At 33.4% G+C, this 19,491-nt stretch overlaps 1 protein-coding gene across 2 annotated transcripts in view; it reads right to left on the bottom strand.

The window, feature by feature from the left end:
* Positions 1-19,491, bottom strand: part of LKRSDH (lysine ketoglutarate reductase/saccharopine dehydrogenase) — a 418,858-nt gene that overhangs the window by 245,164 nt on the left and 154,203 nt on the right. For both annotated transcript variants that reach the window (XM_089635917.1, XM_089635918.1), the window contains exon 9: positions 14,802-14,953. In XM_089635917.1, coding sequence (XP_089492043.1) covers positions 14,802-14,953 — 152 coding nt within the window. The remainder of the gene's footprint in view (positions 1-14,801; positions 14,954-19,491) is intronic.

The raw sequence follows: 19,491 nt of genomic DNA on the forward strand, positions 1-19,491 counted from the left end.
ACTTTAGACTTACTTACATTCATCATTAACTCATTCTTCACGCATACTTCGTTCATCCTAGACACGAGAGACTGCAGATCATCCATACTATTAGTAATCAGCACCGCATCATCAGCATACAACAGGCAACATACTTTCAGATTACTCAAATTCGCACCCAATCCCACATCTTTCAATTCTTGCATACAATTATCCATGTATAGATTGAATAACCACGGTGACATTACGCAGCCTTGTTTAACGGCCCTCGCTACTAAATGTTTCTAGCGCGAATTCGAATATCTAACTCGCTGCACCTGGCAGCTGGCCGGTGCGTTCCATTCAATACAAGACACGCACAGAGCAAAACAAATTATTATTAGTTAAAGATATTGTGATTATGAAAATTATGTTAAAATATATTTTAGAATGTAATGCAATATTACAATAGCTTGATTCATGGAGGAGGTTCTCAGTAACAACATTTAATATAACTTTTTATTTGGATTTTTGTTTTGATAAATACAATTATAAAGAGTTACAAAAGGCTTCCCTTTGTTCCAGCCTGGTTTCGCAGTACGGCGGGGCACTGTTAATACTAAATTGTATAGTTTAATTTGAGGTCACGGGTTCAAAAGCCGGCGAGGACAAAACAAATTTAATTTAATTTATATAAGTATGTCATATTATAGAATTAAAATAAATTTTATTTAGTTACATATAATGAATCTGTACCTCGTTCAAAAGTGGAAGATACGTTCAGTATCACCCTGGTGAGAGACCATAATTCAGGATTGAAAGTTGCTTGAGAACGGCGTAGATATGTTTAGTGACTAGATCTGAATAGCCTGGAACTTTCCAAACCCCCATCTTCCCTATCTCTAAAAATGTAGACCACATACATAAGGAATATAAATGAAATTTCTTTTGAGGACACTTCAATGAAAATGTTATTGATCTTCTTAAAAATTCTTACATGTTTTGGTTTTAGCTGAAACCAATTTTACTTTACTTCTTTTCGGTATTATGCACTTTGAATTACTCAGGATATATAATAGGCATGCAGCGATTATGTCCAGGATCAATTAATTCGGGTAGCATGCAAAAATTGTAAAAGCGATTCAGCTGTTCAACCATATTATTCTGCCGAAATTCGTCATCCCGTAAAATTTTTTCGATTTTTATCCGAGTTCAGTCCATACAACAAACATACAAATAGCTTTTTTTGTTACATGTAATTGGCCCTGAACCTGGTAAAACCAATCGTGAGATGTATTTACCAGAATTTCTCCATTTTCGCTAACATAATTTTTTTGGATTTTACTGCTTCTTATATGAGCATGCTGCGTGCTGCGAAAGGACATTTAATTTCAATCACGGTGTATTCAGAAGAAATTCCATCTGGTGTCGCACCCATATACGGATACTCTTCATGTATGAAAAGACCACACTTTTTTATGGTAATGCTTTCTAGTTCTGCAAGCTCCTTCAGGACATTGTATTCATGTTTGACTTTGACTTTGGACAATACCCTCAACACTACATCACTTGTTCCTGTATTCTCTCTGAAACCAAACTGATTGCTAGAGAGTATATTATATGTTTCTAAGAATGATACCAATCTCGACATAGCTAATCTCTCTATTACTTTTGAAAGAGTATTGAGTAAGAATGTAGGTCTGTAATTATTAACATCTAGACGATCTCCATATTTAAAAAGGGGAATTACTTTAGCTTTCTTACAATGAGAAGGGAACATCCCACTCTCGAAGCTAATACAGTGTTTTCCAATAAGAGGTGTTATTTTGAATACCCCTCTATTTCGGTAGATGTTACTTTTGAAGCTGTCATTTTTTGACATTTGACAAGTAGAAACAACGCCATTAATAAAATGGAACGATACACGCTTCAACAACGCATTGAACTTATTAAAATTCACTTGAGTGAATAAAAAGCAAATCATTTTGAGTGATGAGGCCCATTTCCACCTCGGTGGCTTCGTCAACACGCAAAATCGTCGCATCTGAGGCTCGAAAAACCCAAGAGTTATTGTTAAAAAGCCTCTTCACACTCAACGTGTGACTGTTTGGTGCGGTTTATGGTCCGGCGGAGTCATTGGACCTTACTTTTTTGAAAATGAGGCTGGAGCAACAGAATGGACAACAGTGAATGGACTGCGCTACCGAAAAAAAATGAATGATGTTTTATGGCCGGAATCGGATGGTATTAATCTGGACAACGTTTACTTTCAACAAGACGGCGCTACGTGCCACACAAGCAACGAAACCATTGATATTTTACGATTAAATATCAAAATTACACATCTTATTGGAAAACTCCTGTATTTACAAGGTGAGATATGAGACAAGCTAATTCGGATACATGCATTTTATACACCATAACACTTAAAGAATCAATACCGCACGAGAAAGACATTTTTAAATCATTTATCACATTTGTGACTTCAGAAATGCTAGTTGGTTTAAAATAAAAATTGTCCCCTGTAACGTGAAGTTCAGATTTAAAATCATTCACCAGACACATCTCAATAGTTTTATTAGCACTGCACAAATTACTAGCGAAGCTTGGACCAATGTCACTGAAGAAGTAATTTATATGATTAGTAATTATATTTGGACTCTCTTCTATTGAAGTAATAATACTATTAATTTTCATTTTTTTAACCCATATTTCGCCGCTATCAGTTCCCGTGGTCAAATTTTGATGAAATTTGGATATGTGGTATATAAACACACAATTAAGAAAATAAAAAATTAAGAAAAATGAAAAAACTTATACTTACAAAAATATGAGGTGGTGCGTTTTCGCACCGTCAGCGAAATAGGGGGGTAAAAAGTAAATGTATGAAACCAAACAAGTTTATTTGAAAGTGGATTTATTTCTCTTCATTTATAAATCATATTACTAATATTAACTAAAATAAAAGATATTGTATATATAGGTAGGAAAGTGCACCTTTCTAAAAGACATAATAAGAAATTAGCATACACAAATATTATAATAAACACTATTTTCCGGTATGCTATAATTCGTTACATTTATGGTGCAATGCCACATTACACTCTGGACACATAAAATATGTGTGTGAATGACATATGCGACATCTTTTTCTATTTTTCCCCTTATTTAAAAAATGACTACTCCCTGTTATACTTGACCTCGATGTTGTCGCAAATCTACTGGGTCTGCCAATAGAAGAAGAATTTACTTTTGACGACTTCATGAGAGCGGTGGCCACACTTCTTCTAAAATTCAAAAGGCTCATATTTTCTTCTGGATGAACCATTTGGTATAGTTTCCATGCATTACAAAGCGCCACATCACAGAAGTTGGAGAATATTGCCCACCACCACTTTTTACCACGAACCCTTATTCTATAGTTTGAAACGAAATTATCCGCTAAATCAACACCTCCCATAAAACGATTATACTGGGTAAGAGCGCTGAGTTGAGTGACATTTATATATCTTTTTTTAATATTTGAATACCTCGATACGTTTTTAATGGGCTCTACGTTATCAAAATTAGATGCCACTGTAACTACAGCACTATCTTTCCATCTAACGACCAGTATCTCATTGTTTTTTTCGAATCTATAATCATATTGCCCTCTTTCTAATTTATTAATTTGTTTGGTCGTTTTTAGTGTACCGATGTTCTTTAGTCGATTTTCTCTTATCGTACCAGTACCGAAAAACAAATAATCACTTAAATATTTCAAAAGTGGGATCGATGTAAATAAGTTATCGAAATAAACAATGTGATTTCCTGGAGTGTCTACACTTTTCAGAAGATCCTTCACAACGTTGCCTCCCATACCCAAATTATTAGTATTTCACGGCACTTTGTTTTTTCCCGTATATATATCAAATTCATAAATATATCCATCTGCAGAAGCCAATGTCCACGACTCGATAGGTTTTTCTGGTCATGCATGACCTTACAAAAGGATTTGTAATGTCCTCATCTAGAGACCAATACATTTCTTCACGAGGTAACCTATGATACCCAGTGTATAATAAAAATCCTATAAATGTTTTTATATTATTGATCTTCAACGATGTGGCTACTTTGTTTTTTAATAGAGCGTAACCATTTGATTGTTCTACAATTAAGTTAATAAGATCATCATTAAAAAATAGTTCAAAGAACTCGGTACAAGATTTACCCACTAATTTTCTTTTCACATCTTCGACGCTTCTATTCTCAACGTTGTTTGGCACTCGCGAATAACTAGGTTTAGATTTCTTCCAACGCATTTCCCTTGGCATTGATGACGAAGATGTTGATGGTTGGGATTGGGATGGAGTTGTTGAAGGTTCACTCATCAGCCTCTTGGAGTGGATTTCCAAAGTTCCTGCCGTATCTCCGAAAGTCTGGCTAAATGCAGCGTCTTCATGTAAATCATTGTCATCAAAATCCTCTTCATCAGTAACTTCGGTGACTTCAGGTGGTAAAACGACCACATCTGGAATATCTTCTTCGCCGTCTTCATCGTTGACATTCCAATTCTCTGTGATAAAGTCAGCAGCCTCTTATGCGGTAAAAAAGTCCTTTGGATTCATCCTATTCAGAAGAAAAAACACAGTATTAGCGATTGATGCCGGTAATTATGAATAAAATAATGCCGAGGTTTTTACCCCCGTATTTCGCCGACGCGCGACGGTGCGTTAATGCACCACTTAAATAAACTATGTAAAATAAGTACCTTTGAAATTTTTATTTTTTTAAAGGGTTCAAATTATTAAATACGAGTCAATTCTGTATCAAAAAATGCTAGAATATATTAAGAATTTTAGTCATATGTTAAATATAATAATTATTTAAAAATTGCTTACCTGAGTGTCGTATTTTGTCCGACTTTGGGGGCGTCTACAATGCGACTGAAGCAAAAATATTTCTACCTGTTTAGTTTTAACGGTAAATTCAAACCTTTTCTATAAATACCTAAAAGAATAACGGTGAATCCATATCAAGTTATCAAAATATGACCAAGCAACCAGGATGGTGCGTTTTTGAACCGTCAGCGAAATATGGGTTAAGGAAGTTTGTTTCTTTAGTTGTTTAGTGACTAGATCTGAATAGCCAGGAACTTTCCAACCCTCCTTTTCCCTATTTCTAAAAATGTGGACTACATACATTAGGAATATAAATGAAATTTCTTCTGAAGACACTTCAATGAAATAAAATGTTATTGATTTCTTCGAAACAATTCCTTTTTACATGTTTTGGTTTTAGCTGAAACCAATTTTACTTTGTTTCTTTTCGCTATTATGCACTTTTCTAAACACTCAGGATTTCTAATAGGCATGCAGCGATTGTGTCGAAGATCAATTAATTCGGGTAGCATGCAAAAATTGTAAAAGCGTTTCTTGACATTATCAAGCTCGAAGTCATTTTGGGTACGTAATTAGTGTCGACAGTATCCCGTTTGCAAAAGTATGCCCGTTCCTTGCATAGTGAGTGGTCTCCAAATACATGTTTTGGACCATTCAATATATCCAAATAAAACTGTTTTATTTTTCCTAATTCAAAGTCTTCCGGTACGTTATTGCACAACGTACAGCCGTTCTCAGGCGTAAAATACGGCTTGACACAATCTTCCTCAATGCTAAGGGATACTTCTAACAGTGATTTAAGTTTTTTGCAATAATTTCGAAGTAAGTGATTTCGGCATTCGATCTTTTCGACTGAAACATTTTTATACGATGTGCTTCTTTTATTTTATTGTAAGTGCTGGAATATTTTATATACTTTTATATTTTAAAAACATCAAATTGTTTATTACTATATTTATTAGAAACCCGAAAAAAAGTTAACAATAAATTAATTCTTAATAATATGAAATTGTTTATTACCTAGAAACCCGAAAAAATGTTAACAATATATTAATTCTTAATAATATTAAATTGTTTATTACCTAGAAACCTAAAAAAATGTTAACAATAAATTGATTCTTAATAATACTATTTGACACTACACAGCTTCGACGGAAACGCACAGATGAAACATAAAAAAAGGCGACACACTATTATAGTCCCTACGCGCAACGCATAGAGTGGAATATTGTTGAAACGTCTCATGGAAGTGTAATAATTACGCGGAATTTCGAACTTTGAAAAAATATTGACACGACGGACCGTAGAAAGCGTGCATTCACGGCCACCTCATAGAGCCGAATGAGTAGGAGAATTCTTCGATGTTCATTATATAGTATTTAACGAAAATAAATTGTTAGTAAAAACATATATCTCGACAGAAAAATGTATTTATGATAGCCTAGCGTGGCTACATTATCGATATTTTGACGATTAATAACTTAGATTGTCGTTTGAATCTGACAATTCATGATTCTTCATACAACGATTGAGATCGCTAGTAAGGAAGGCCCTTAACACCTTTTGTGATATCAAACCACCCCGTAAAACCACCGTTCACCCCAACACATGCAACGCTTCCCTCATATAGAGACGCAATTGCCTGAGTCAGATTCGCATTCACTCCATACTTGGACAACACCTTCCATAGCTTTTTCCTGTCGACTCGGTCGTATGCTTTTTGTAGATCTACAAAGGCACAGAAAAGTTTCTGGTTTTTTGCCAGAAACTTCTCGGTGAGCATACGCAATGAGAAGATCTGGTCCATGCACCCCCTTCCACTCATAAAAGCACCTTGCACATCCCATATTTTATCCTTTGTTTCCTTTCTTACCCTTTCAATCAAAATTCTACCATACAGCTTGCCAACTGAACTTAGCAGGCTAATAGCCCTATGATTCCCACATTCCATACGTGACCCTTTACCTTTGTATAATGGCATGATCACTGCCCTTCTCCAATCTAAAGGCGTGTAACCTTCCTTTAAACATTGGTTAAAAAGATTGCACAACCATGTGAGAATTATACGGCTACCTCCTTTAAAATATTCAGCAGCAATATTGTCGAAACCGACAGCCTTACCATTCTTCATACACTTAATTGATCTTTGTATCTCATCCATGCTAATTTCGGTAACATTCAGTCCATCATCGTTCATATCTGATTCGCCACTAGAATCACTGTCACTCACTTCGCTTTCAAAGACTTCCTCGAAATACTTCATCCATCTCTCTTTTATTTTTTCCTCATTCGTCAACATTTTTCAATCTTTCGATTTTATTACTTTCATGCTTCCGGTTTCAGGGCCACACCGGGACCTTTTGACTTCCTTCCAAAACAACTTAATGTTTTCTTGGAAATGGTTTGTCATTTTCATTCCTTCTTCCTCTTCCAGGCGTTTCTTTCGTTCTTTCACTCCAACTCTTACTTTTTTTTTACATTCCTTATATACTTCTTTCGCTCGATCCTTCTCTTTGCTGGAAGCACTGCCAGCCGCAATCAGACATAACCATGCTTTCTTCTTCTCTGAGACCAGTGCTTTAATATCATCATCCCACCATGCATCACCTTTCTTTCTACCTTGCGTACTTATTCCACACACCTCTCTTGCAGATTCACAAAGACTCACTTTTATGTGGTTCCATGTTTCGTCTATGCTTAGACCATCCATTTTTTTCTCATTCAATCTCATCTCTGCACAATTCACATACTTACTTCTCTCATTATCGTTTTGTAGTTTTTCTATTTTGATTCTTGTTGGAGTTAGTACCGTTTTCACTTTATAGCGCCAACCGCGAAAGAGGTTTACTCTCGACACCACCAGAAAGTGGTCAGTTTCAACCTCTGCCCCTCTGAAAACTCTCGTGTCCTCGGTAACGGCTCTCAACCTAGAGTCAATTACTACAAAATCGATAATTGACCTCTCATTTCCTCTTTCCCACGTATATTGGTGGATACCTTTATGATCGAAAAAAGTATTGGACACAAACAGGTTGCACTCCAAACATACTTCAAGTATTCTGTTCCCGTTGTCATTCGTTCTTTTATCCCCAAACATACCTAAGGCCGATTCAAATCCGACACGTCTAATTCCTACCCACCCATTCAAATCGCCTGCCATTACAATCCTTTCATTAATATTTTTCAGTCTCATCACATCATTCACACCAGTCCAAAAATCATCTTTCTCTTCGTCACTCTCAGAATTGACAGGGGCATAACAAACAACAAGAAACACCCTTGTCAAACCGATTTTGAACCTAATCCACATTATTCTCGGACTTACACATTCACACTGCAACATACATTCAATCATTCTGGGAGACAGTAGCGCTGCAACACCTTGACAAGCCCTCTCTGTATCTGGTCTCCCAGACCAAATGACGAGCCTATCATTATGCTGCATTGTACCGCTCCCTTTTTTCATACTCTCTGTTACACAAAGTATGTCCAAATATTTGCTAACCATCGTGTCACACAATTCATTCATCTTTCTTTCCATACCTCCTCTAATATTCCACGTACCAATTCGACATTGTTCGAGTTCCTTCCTCCTCTTTGCGCCACCGAAGGGTTGGCGATGTGATGGATAGCGAGCCTCATCGACAAACTCAAATTTGCTTATAAATTTTCAAAATTGGAAATTATTGTGAGAATTTAGACTTCCGATAAAGTAGGTACTTACCTATAATCAGAAAATTATTTAATTTTTATGTTTTTAATATTTTTTAAGAATTTGAAATATGTAAATTTTTCTTTATCCGTAAAATCAAAAACTGTTTTGGAAATAAAATAAATGTATTCTTCTGGTGTAGGCATTTTAAATAAACATAAATATCTCTTAATAAAAAAAATAATATAAACCGTGAAAAATGTTGTCAAAAATGCTAACCACATTTTAACTTAATTTTTTTATTTCAATGATAGAAACATTGAGAGATTTCGATATTTAGAAAACACATTAGTTTTGTTTGGGAATATTTGTAAGAAAACAGAACCTTCACTTTTATCTCGTTGATATAATAAAAAATAAAAAATAATTTTTAAATATAAACCGACTTTTATTTTTAGGATTTTATTTTTGGATTACAGTATAAATATTATATATATGTATATATTTTTATTATATATATTTATATATTTTTTTTCTTTATTCATAAAATATATTTGAATACAGGTTTTTACATGCTTTTTGACTACCAGGCAAGAAACATGTCCGTATTATCGTCAACAAAATTATGTATTTCCGCTTGATAGAAAAAAAGATAAAAAATACTTTTATAAAATATGGACGCATTGTCATACATAATTTAGTTTAATAACCCTTAAACGCTGGAGGGGTTAAACATAATGGGGCTTGAAGAATGTTAAAAAAATAATAGTTATTGCGAGAATGACATTTTTCGTCAAAATTGTATATTTGCTTATTTGATTTTTTTTGTATTTTACATTAAAAATTTATGGTTTTAAATTGAGAAGTGGGCATTTAAGTACTTTCTGACAAATTTTATTATGTCAGACGAAATTTTCGTTAAATTGTGGCTGAGTTGGCTTTGCGTTTAGGTCCCACCCAAGCATAGTGTGTTCAATTCTTCGGTTGGTTAAGTCCTCCATCACAACACAAGCAACATTTTCCGTCAGGTTATTCGTAATTCGGGAATGCTTGTCTTCCTTTTCAAAAGAAAAAAGAGAAAATCAACAACATCCTTTATTGGACGGGAGGTCAACTGTTCAAGGTAAACGTAAAAATATTAAGTGTTATGTTTTGTTTTATCTTACCCATCATACTCTTTCCCTTGTTAAATTATTTTGTTCAGCTATTTTTAAACAATAAAAATTTCAAATAAATGTTATTTGTAGTTTATTCACGGAAAACGTTCAATAATTTACTACATTATATTGCTAAAGCCCCTTTCTCCCAAGGGATATCTCTTCTACTCTGACATTCGTTAGTTGGTTTTTCCAAATGCCTTACTTCAAACCTCTCCCGACCGCCTTATAAAAAAGAATTTTCTGTACAAGAATTTATGTGGTTTCTTTAGTGTTCCAACCTTCTTCATAATGAGGCCCTTTCCAGAAAATGTCATTCACTCTATTCAATCCATTTCCTTGATTACTAATATGAAAGCCCTTTTTATTTAAACGTCTACACGTCCAACCCCTTTGCCAGGTAGATCATCCCTGTTCCTGTCTTTTTTCTTTTATTTGAAACTCTACAAGGACGAAATGTTTAATGTACTCGCAATATATCATTGTCTTTTCACATTATTTTAATGGAATACAAAGTATACGCGAATACATTAGACTAAAAGTTCCTTGTTTAAAACGTTGTCAGATCAAAATGTTTTGGGAAAATATTTCAGAGGCATGAAACCGTTTACATTTCAGAACTAAATCGGGAAAATAGTCCAAAAGTTCACGGATGTTTGGACAAAATTACTTTTTTAATGATCATCGTGTAGTCGTTTGTCTCTGTCGCTGAATAAAGGTAGGAATTGAATGGAAATGTTTTTATTTACTGTGTTAGAATTAGGCGTAATATTGTTTGTCGACGTTCTCAATTAAATTTATTCTTGGATTTAATTTAAGATATATTCTTTGTTCTTTGAAAACAAACTGTTGATAAATTAATGAAATTATTTTTTTGCATTGAAGCCTTTTCTCTCTTTATTACCACTGTCCAAAAGTATTGTATTCAATTCAGAAATGTATATTTATCTGTAAACACCAAACAAGGGTACAATTTACTGAGATTAATTCCAATTTAATGAAAAGAAGGTAATTCACCTGGGCAATACCGATGTAAATTACCAGCCTCCAACTCTAACAACTACTAAAAAGCATGGCATATTTTAACTTTTTATTTTATTTTACTGAAAATTTATGTGGTACTCTCCTAGATGCTTATATTACTTATAAAGAAAAACAGAGCCTTTCTTCCAACTTGAAACAGTTCTTATAAATAATTTATCGAGTGGTTTGTAGGGAGGTCAGGTTTTACCAAATCTCCACGGGAATGTCAAAAGCTTCTTCTCTTATACGATTCATTATTTGTTCCAGTTTCTTTGAAACATGAGAGTTCTTATTTCCCAACAGGAAAAACGTTATCATGTTTAGATGAATCTCATTAAAAACGGGAAAGGTTTTAAAAGGTAATAGGTACGTAGTATGTAAAGGACAAGGCGTGCACACCCTTTTGACAAAAATACTACTGAATTAATTATTCAAAATATCTATACCGAAAATACTAAATACACGTATGGAACTGGTTAAAATCCTGTATTACGTATATATGCTTCATTCTCTTCCGTTTTAAATGTTTTTGTAATACTTCCTTTTTTTTCTTTTATTTAAATTTAAATTTTGTGTGAAACGTTTTTTTTCCTCATAGATTGTTGATTGTTCTCTCATTGGTATTTGTGGTGACTTTGTCCAAAGCTTGTGTTAACCGCCGGAGTTTTTGTGTTGTCTAACTGGTTTAAAAATGTAGTTTAGTAATGTGTATCTGAAAATAACTACATCTATATCTGGAACCAGTAGCAAAATGCTCTTCCACGGAATTCATGTCTCATTTTTTTAAAGAATACCACGATTCGATGTATTCGTAAGAATTTCTTTTAATTCCCATAGATTTTCGATCCGTAAAACCTTGGTTTTCCCAACCCATCTTTATCAATCATAAATTGCTTTCACGGTATTTTCAAATGCTGGGCTGTATTTATCCTGCTGGTTCAGGACAGTTGTGCTGGATTTCCATCAATACATACTTCTACATCTGCAGTAGGTGCATAACCTAATAAAGTAGGTTCAGATTCAACCGCAGGCCACCACAAAAATATAGAGAGTACGTAAGGGGATTAAATTAGCTTCACAATGGACCCAACAGTCAGCCACTGCATCCAACTCGCCACGAGCCAATACATCGGTGAGTTATACACCATATAGTGAGTATTCCCCGACCCGTGGATATTTCATTTCAAGGAGTGAATGAATAAATTATTCATGTTTGATTAAATTTTCTGGCGAATATTTTAAGATATCAATCTTTTTGTTTTAATAGAATTATTTTATTTCTAGATTCGTGCATGGATTGTGTAATGCAATGTGACCTATTTATTCATTGCAATATTCAAAAACTAGAAAATGTGTAAAAAAACATTAAAGGTTAACTTAAAAGTATCCATAATCTGCTCTTTCATATATGGTGCTAATTTATTTATTTCACTTAAATACACGTTTTGCAAGTTATTCTTCAAAATATTAATACGAATTATATGTCACAAATATTCAATATGAACTTGAATAAATATTTTATTCCGTATAAAAATTCAATTCTTCCAAGAGAGGCATATAAATACAATATTGAATTGAATCACCGATACAATATTGTATCTGGTGACCGGATAAATCATCAAAATGATAATTCATCACATCTTTAAAAAATTATATAAAGTCATGGAAAGTGATGAAACAAAAACTTTATTAACTGGGTTAAGTAAGTTAGGTTAGGTTAGGTTAAAATTATTGTTTTTCATCGTTTCTAATGACTTTATATCACTCTTTAAAATGTGTTGAATTGTCAATGTGTTAATTGTATCTGGTGACCGGATAACTCATCAAAATGATAATTAATCACATCTTTAAAATGTTATATAAAGTCATGGAAAGTGATGAAACAAAAACTTTATTAACTGGGTTAAGTAGGTTAGGTTAGGTTAGGTTTAATTTTTTTTTTCATCGTTTCTAATGACTTTATATCACTTTTTAAAAGTGTGTTGAATTGTCACTGTGTTGAGTTATCATGGAACCGAAATATACCGATAGGACTGGGAGATCTTTTCCACCCGCCGCATGTGCTTTAAGGTTAATATATAAATTACAATTTCAAGAACCGATTCAAAAGTACCCCACTGAATAGATAATCTATTGTCACACTTACTTTCTCTGTAAAACGGTTTGATCGGTAATAAATAATGTTAGACAGCAAAAAAAAATAATTGGGCGGGGGTAGATAGAATGACATAAATAAACAAAGTTTTAAAATGGCCTTGAACGCAGAAACAGCTGTCACAATAATAAAAAAATAAAATACTTGCTTAACCTTATTTACATTAAATTTAAAAACAAAAAATTTAGTTTTAAGATTTAACTAAAAAAAAACATTTAACACACTATGAGCGGGAATGGTATTTTTACCCGCGCGGCCGACTGGTGCTTATCGGCGGGACGGGTAAAAATACTCTTTACCCCGGCTCCACTTCAAAGGCGAGGAAGGTAAATTATTATTATTATTTCCCGTGATTATTTAATCTAAACGCTTGAAGACATTACAAACTACACACACATATAACAAAAAAAGATAAGCCGTTGTTTCTTTTATGTACACACATACCCTTGCAATAATTAGGCAATTTTATCGTGTTAAATTTCAAAGATTGTTTGTTAGTTGTACTGGGAATACGAGTACCTATTTTTATGAAGTGTTATAAATTCATTGGACCTTTACTCTTATGAGATAATCCCGAGGATGTTATTACAATAATCATTTTATCAATTAACAAATTAGGTTTTAATTTTAAGAAATGCGCCATAATGTGCTATACTAGAGCAAACACTGTGATTTATTACAACTATAGGATGTCCCAATGTTCTCTTAAACATATTTCTGAACCGAAAGATTTGGGAATAACCTTTGACCCACACTTAACATTTCACGTTCATATTGAAACGATATGCAGCAGGGCTTTGAGAATGCTTGGATTTGTGCTATGTAACTCCAGGCATTTCTGCAGCTCTACCGTGGTTCGCTTGCTATATTTTAGCCTAGTACGTAGTATTTTGGAAAGTGGCTCAATAATATGGGGTCCAGGGGATGCAACGTACACTTCTATGGTAGAGAAAGTACAAAAGAAGTTTCTACGTTATCTTTATCTTAGAGACTTCGGGTACTATCCCTATTTATACCCATCAGCCTTCCTTTCCGGAATGCTAGGTATCGATAGTCTTGTCAACAGGCGGAAAGCTGCGTTGCTGATGATGGCCTATAACTTGTTGAACGGTCACATCAACAATCCAGAAATTTTGAATAAAATTTTATTTTACGTCCCTGATAACTTCGCAAGAGCGCGTAGACACAAACCATTCATTCTTCCGAGATGTAGGACTAACTTACCATCAGCAATGCCTCTCGGAAGAATGATAGGCCTTCTTAACTCACTAGCCTCTGACATCGACATTTTCCACCTGCGCATCACTAAATTTAAATTGCTAATTAGGCAATTATGATTGTATAATGTATGTTTGTTAATGGATATTTTTATTCTGTAAATATACATGTAAAATATAAATAAATAAATAAAAATAAATAAATAAATTTCCTGAATGACTTTTCCCGGCACTCGTTATATGTGAAGATAGAGTGGCGCTAATATACACGTGCTTTAGTCATGATATACAGAGTTACAAAACAGACGTGTTTTTTAGTGGAATTTATTTAATTGATATTTTCTTTTACCCTTCAAAAATGTCTTCAGATAATAACGAAAGTTATGAGGAAATATTCGCCTATAATTTGTCTGCCCATTCTGGTGAAGATTTAGCTGAAGCGATATATTTTTGCACTATTCGCGAAAAACACCCGCTATAGGCTAGATTCTATTGTTCGAAGCGCCCGACTACAATGTGTTTTAATAATATGTACCTACGTTTGTAACTATGTAAACCAATAATCTGTTTCATCAAGGCTTTTCCGATATATGCAAATGTTAAAATGTCTCCGTGGATACCAAACTTTTCATCATTTTAATGCAAGCACTATGATGTATAGTTGTAGTATGTGCTAGTGTACAGGGTGGCGCAAAATGACCTTTACGGTTTAATTCGTTAAAAAAAAACTATAATTTTTTATTTTCACCGTTGACTAACCTGTGAGGTAGCGCCGGTGAACCCACACTGATAGGCAGCCAAGGAGTATCCGCAGGCCTGAGCAGGAACTTGGCGTCAGGAATGGTGAGCAGCTTTGGACTGTCCACCGCCCAGTAGATTCCATTCACGATCACGGAGGCATAGGGGGCAATCTGAAAACATATCATTGTTTTATTTTTTACGATCAAAATATATTATAATATAATATATGAGGCCCCTAGAAACAAAGGGGGCATTGTCCATTTTCTTAAAAAGTTCACAATCTAAAAAAAAAAAAGTTTTTACAGATCTTTTTTCATCAATGCGAAGTTAAAATTTAATATTATTAAGTAATCCGGCTCAAGATTAATATTTCAAATCATTTATATTTCTGAATGACCCGGTTTCCTTAAAATATGCATTTTTTGGTGGACACTTCCGTTTTTGTTGTTTGCCTTTGGACACTTTCACAAACAGTTGGAAGCTGCTGGTTTTGATTTGAATGACAATTTTGGAGATGTTGCAGTCTAACAAACTAACTAAACATCACGTTTTTTACTGCAGGGGTAGGCAGAGAGGACCGACCGCCAAACAACTTGGTCTTGGCACACATGCATACTCTTTTTTTATTCTGACTCTTGACATGGCCCGACTCAAGTATCTGATTCACTTAAACCCCGTCCCAGACCCCGACTTCTGCTATAAAATATAAGAAAACAAGAATAAAAACTTTTATATTAAAAATATATGGTAATTATTCGTAATCGCCGGACATGGATTATACGAAATATTTTTAAATAAAACCTTCTGATTTACCTCAATTACTATAAAAGGAATCTGACTGCATTTGGGAAATGTTTAATTTTAGCATTTTAATTTTTGACATAAATCGAAAATTCACTTTCGTTATCTGGAATGACAGCTGCAATGATTTGTGTTGATGACATTTTCTTTTATTGGTATTTCTGATATGAGTGGCTAGAATTTTAACCATTTACCCTATGTAAATACTAGGTAAGGAACTATTTTGGCCAAACTCGAAAAATATTTAGATTATTAGGTATGTTTTAAAAATAAAGAAAAATTTAAAAAAGGTAAGGTAATTATAGGTTAGGCTGGGTTATTAAAGGTTAGGATAAATTAGTTAAGGATGAGTTAGGCTGGGTTATGATAGGTTAGGTTACGTTGTGTTATGCTAGATTAGGTTACGTTAAGTTGGGTTATTATAGGTTTGGTTAGTATATATGTTAGGTTAGTATATAGGTTAGGTTAGGTTAGGTTGGATTATTATATTTTAGGAAAGGTTAGGTTAGAATAGTTCAGGTTAGGTTAGTTAGGGTTATTATGTTTTAGGTTTGGTTAGGATATAGATTATATTGGGTTATTATAGGTTAGGATTGGAAATAAGTTAGGTTAGTTTAGACTGGATTATTATAGGTTAGGTTGAGGTATAGGTTAGGTTGGATTAAAATAGGTTAGGTTAGGTTAGGTTGGATTATTATAGGTTAGGTTAGGAAATAGGATAGGTTAGGTTAGGTTTGATTATTACAGGTTAGGTAAGGTTAGGTTGGGTTGGGTTATTATAGGTTAGGTTAGGATATAGGTTAGGTTAGGTTGGATTGTTATAGGTTAGGTTAGGTTGGATTATCATAGGTTAGGTTTGGTTAGGTTGGGCTATTATAGATTAGGTTAAATAAAAAAATAACTATAATTATAATATCTAAATATAAATAATTTATGCGCTTTTTAAAGTTTTATGTTAAAGGATCCCTAGGATTTATAGGCCCTGTTAGGAGTTCTACCGAGCCGAACCCTCTGATATGAAAATATTTGAAGTCGGTGAATTATTTTCCCATTTGATCTCTGGTGAGTCGACGTGTTGTTCTTGTATTGTTTTGGCTTTACTTTGCTTGTATAATGGACTTGCATAATCTGGATTGACTAGATGATCATTTGTGGAAGGGTTTAGTTTTTCCTATGGGGAAGATTTAACCCGGACATAAAGTCGGAAAATTTAAATATCATAAAATTATTTTATTTATATTTATAATGTGGCCAAAATAGTACCTACCTAGTATTTGCGAACAGTAAATGGTTAAAATTCTAGCCACTCATATCAGGATTTTATATGTAATCATTTTGAGAAATCTTCATAAATGCCGAGAAATAGAATTTAGACATAGAAAGATTTTTTTGTGGTAAAATTATATGCACTAATAAAAAATAAAATAATAGAAAAGTGAATTAAATCATTAAATAGTCCGACACGGTTTCTGCCTATCATTTACTATTTTATTTCGATACAATCATCTTCTTCCTCTTGAGGTACAAAAAAAATATTGGGAATTAATTTGGAGTACAATTTATTTCAGGACATAAATGTTACTCCAGTCATCGCGAAACTGGATAATCGTAATTGTAAAGGATTATCTGAAATTTGAAGAGCTTCAATCAATCTACGATTTATCTTTATTGCAGTTGAGTTCCTCTTGCAGATATTATTGAAAGTTGACAGGTCACATCTATAATTTCTTTATCCTCTGAAATGAATGTTAGTTTTGTTTCTTTTCAAAATAAATCTTTTTGTCTCTGAAAATCGAACTACCTATGATGATGTATGCTTCAAAATAGGTTGCAAAGTTTTTTTTCCATTCGCTTACTTCCACCTCCGTACCTTAAACTATAAATAAGCAATTATTATTAATATTAAATTAAATAATATTTACTTGGGCCCAGTTGTCAAAATACGTGGCCCAGCCGACTAGACCCGAAACCTTACAAATTCAGATAAATGACATATTTGGACATTTCCCTACAAAATGATAGTGGTTTACTTTTTTCTGGCTATGTTTGCCCTTCATTTGTGTGGTTGTTTTACACGTTTCTTTGTTGATTCTAGTGGCAAAATGTCGTTTAAAGTTTTGATTCTTCGAAAATGTGACGTTCACTCAAAATAAATGGTTATTGCAACCCAAGCAACACTAATTAATGCATGATTAACACTGCCGCACTAGTTTGTATGGAGAATAAGGTAAGGCGGCCGTTATGAATAAGGCGTCCCGATTGGTTAATTGAAAAACCGTTTTTGTTACAACAGCAAAACTCTTAAGCCAAAATGCTATGGATTAACAACGTTTATATTACGAACATAAAAATTAACTTTTTTTCTATAAAACTGCATTTTCAACTGATTTTGACCGCTTTTGATTCTAGTGGACTCATATTTACCCAAGTACAGAAATAATTCAGTTCACGTTTTTTATTATTTTCTAATTTTTCTTGTTTTATTCAAGTTGTCTATATAATATAACTATATATAAATGTACATTATAACCATCGAAATCTTAGAAAATTGTACTGCAGGTGCGTGTTTTTAATGGAGATACTTTGAGTATCGCCAAAAATCAGAATGGAAACGATCTTTATGCTTATATAATATACAATATACTCCCTATCTTATACAATTATTTTTTACCCTCGCAATATTATTTTTTTTTAAATTTGAATACAGCACAATAGTTCCAACGGCTCCAAAGCGTTTAGAGCGAGTTGACAATGGTATCCCCAAATATTGGGGTATGTCACGAGGCAGAAGGTAACGGAACGCGAAGGAGATGAGTTGGAGAAGTTGGGGAAGTACTGTACTATTCAGATCTGGTGACAAAAACGGCTAAAGCCATTTCAAGGAACGTTTCATTTGAATGGTGGTCATTTACCAGGGTGATGCTAAGAGTATCTTCCACTCTCCCACTCCGGAACTTGTGAATTGTGTAAGGACACAAAATAATAAAATAAAATAATAATAACAAAGTTTAATTGCCATCATCCAAATTCAGCTATAGAACGAGTTAATTTACCTAGAAATTTAGGAGGTAGAGGTATAGTCAAAATAACTTCTTTGAAACATAATCAGGTAGAAATGCTAAGAACTTTTTTCCATAGGAAAGCTCATAGCTCAGAAATGCACAAAATAATTTGCAAGACAGATAGAAATATTACACCTTTAAATTTATACGATGAGAATGCCAACATTTTTATAAATAAGGAATTATTAGATTCCTGGTCAAATAAAATTTTACACGCAAAACACTTCAATTATTTCAACCATACCTGTGTTGACAAATTTTCATCAAACAAATGGTTGAGTATTGGAGAGTTGAGCGCAGAAATAGAAGGATTTATGCTTGCCATTCAGGATAGAGTCATTAATACTAAAAATTATAGGAAGCATATAATCAAAGATACAAATCAAATTGATGATTTGTGTAGAAAATGTTTGGCTTTTCCGGAAACTATAGAACATATTATATCGGGATGTTCTATATTAGCACCGTCCGAGTATACATTTAGGCACAATCAAGTTTTAAGAATAATTCACCAAAATTTGGTAATTAAACATAACTTGATTGACTGCCGTAATATACTACCATATTATGAATACGAACCGAATTCATTTTTAGAAAACGAATTTTTAAAATATATTATGATAAAACTATACTAAACAGATCGAAAAATTAGTCATAATAGACCCGATATAGTTTTACATGACAAAATTAAAAAAATAACTTAAATCATTGATTTCGCTATTCCAAATTCCTGTAATATTCAAAAATCTGTTAATGAAAAAATAAGAATTATAAATATAATAAATAATTCAGAGATTTAGGAAATGAAATAAAAAGAATTTGGCATTCTCAGACTATAAAAATAT

The sequence above is a fragment of the Hesperophylax consimilis genome, chromosome 9, assembly GCF_061612785.1.
Source record: "Hesperophylax consimilis isolate HC1 chromosome 9, BYU_Hcon_1.0, whole genome shotgun sequence".
NCBI classification, from domain to species: domain Eukaryota; kingdom Metazoa; phylum Arthropoda; class Insecta; order Trichoptera; family Limnephilidae; genus Hesperophylax; species Hesperophylax consimilis.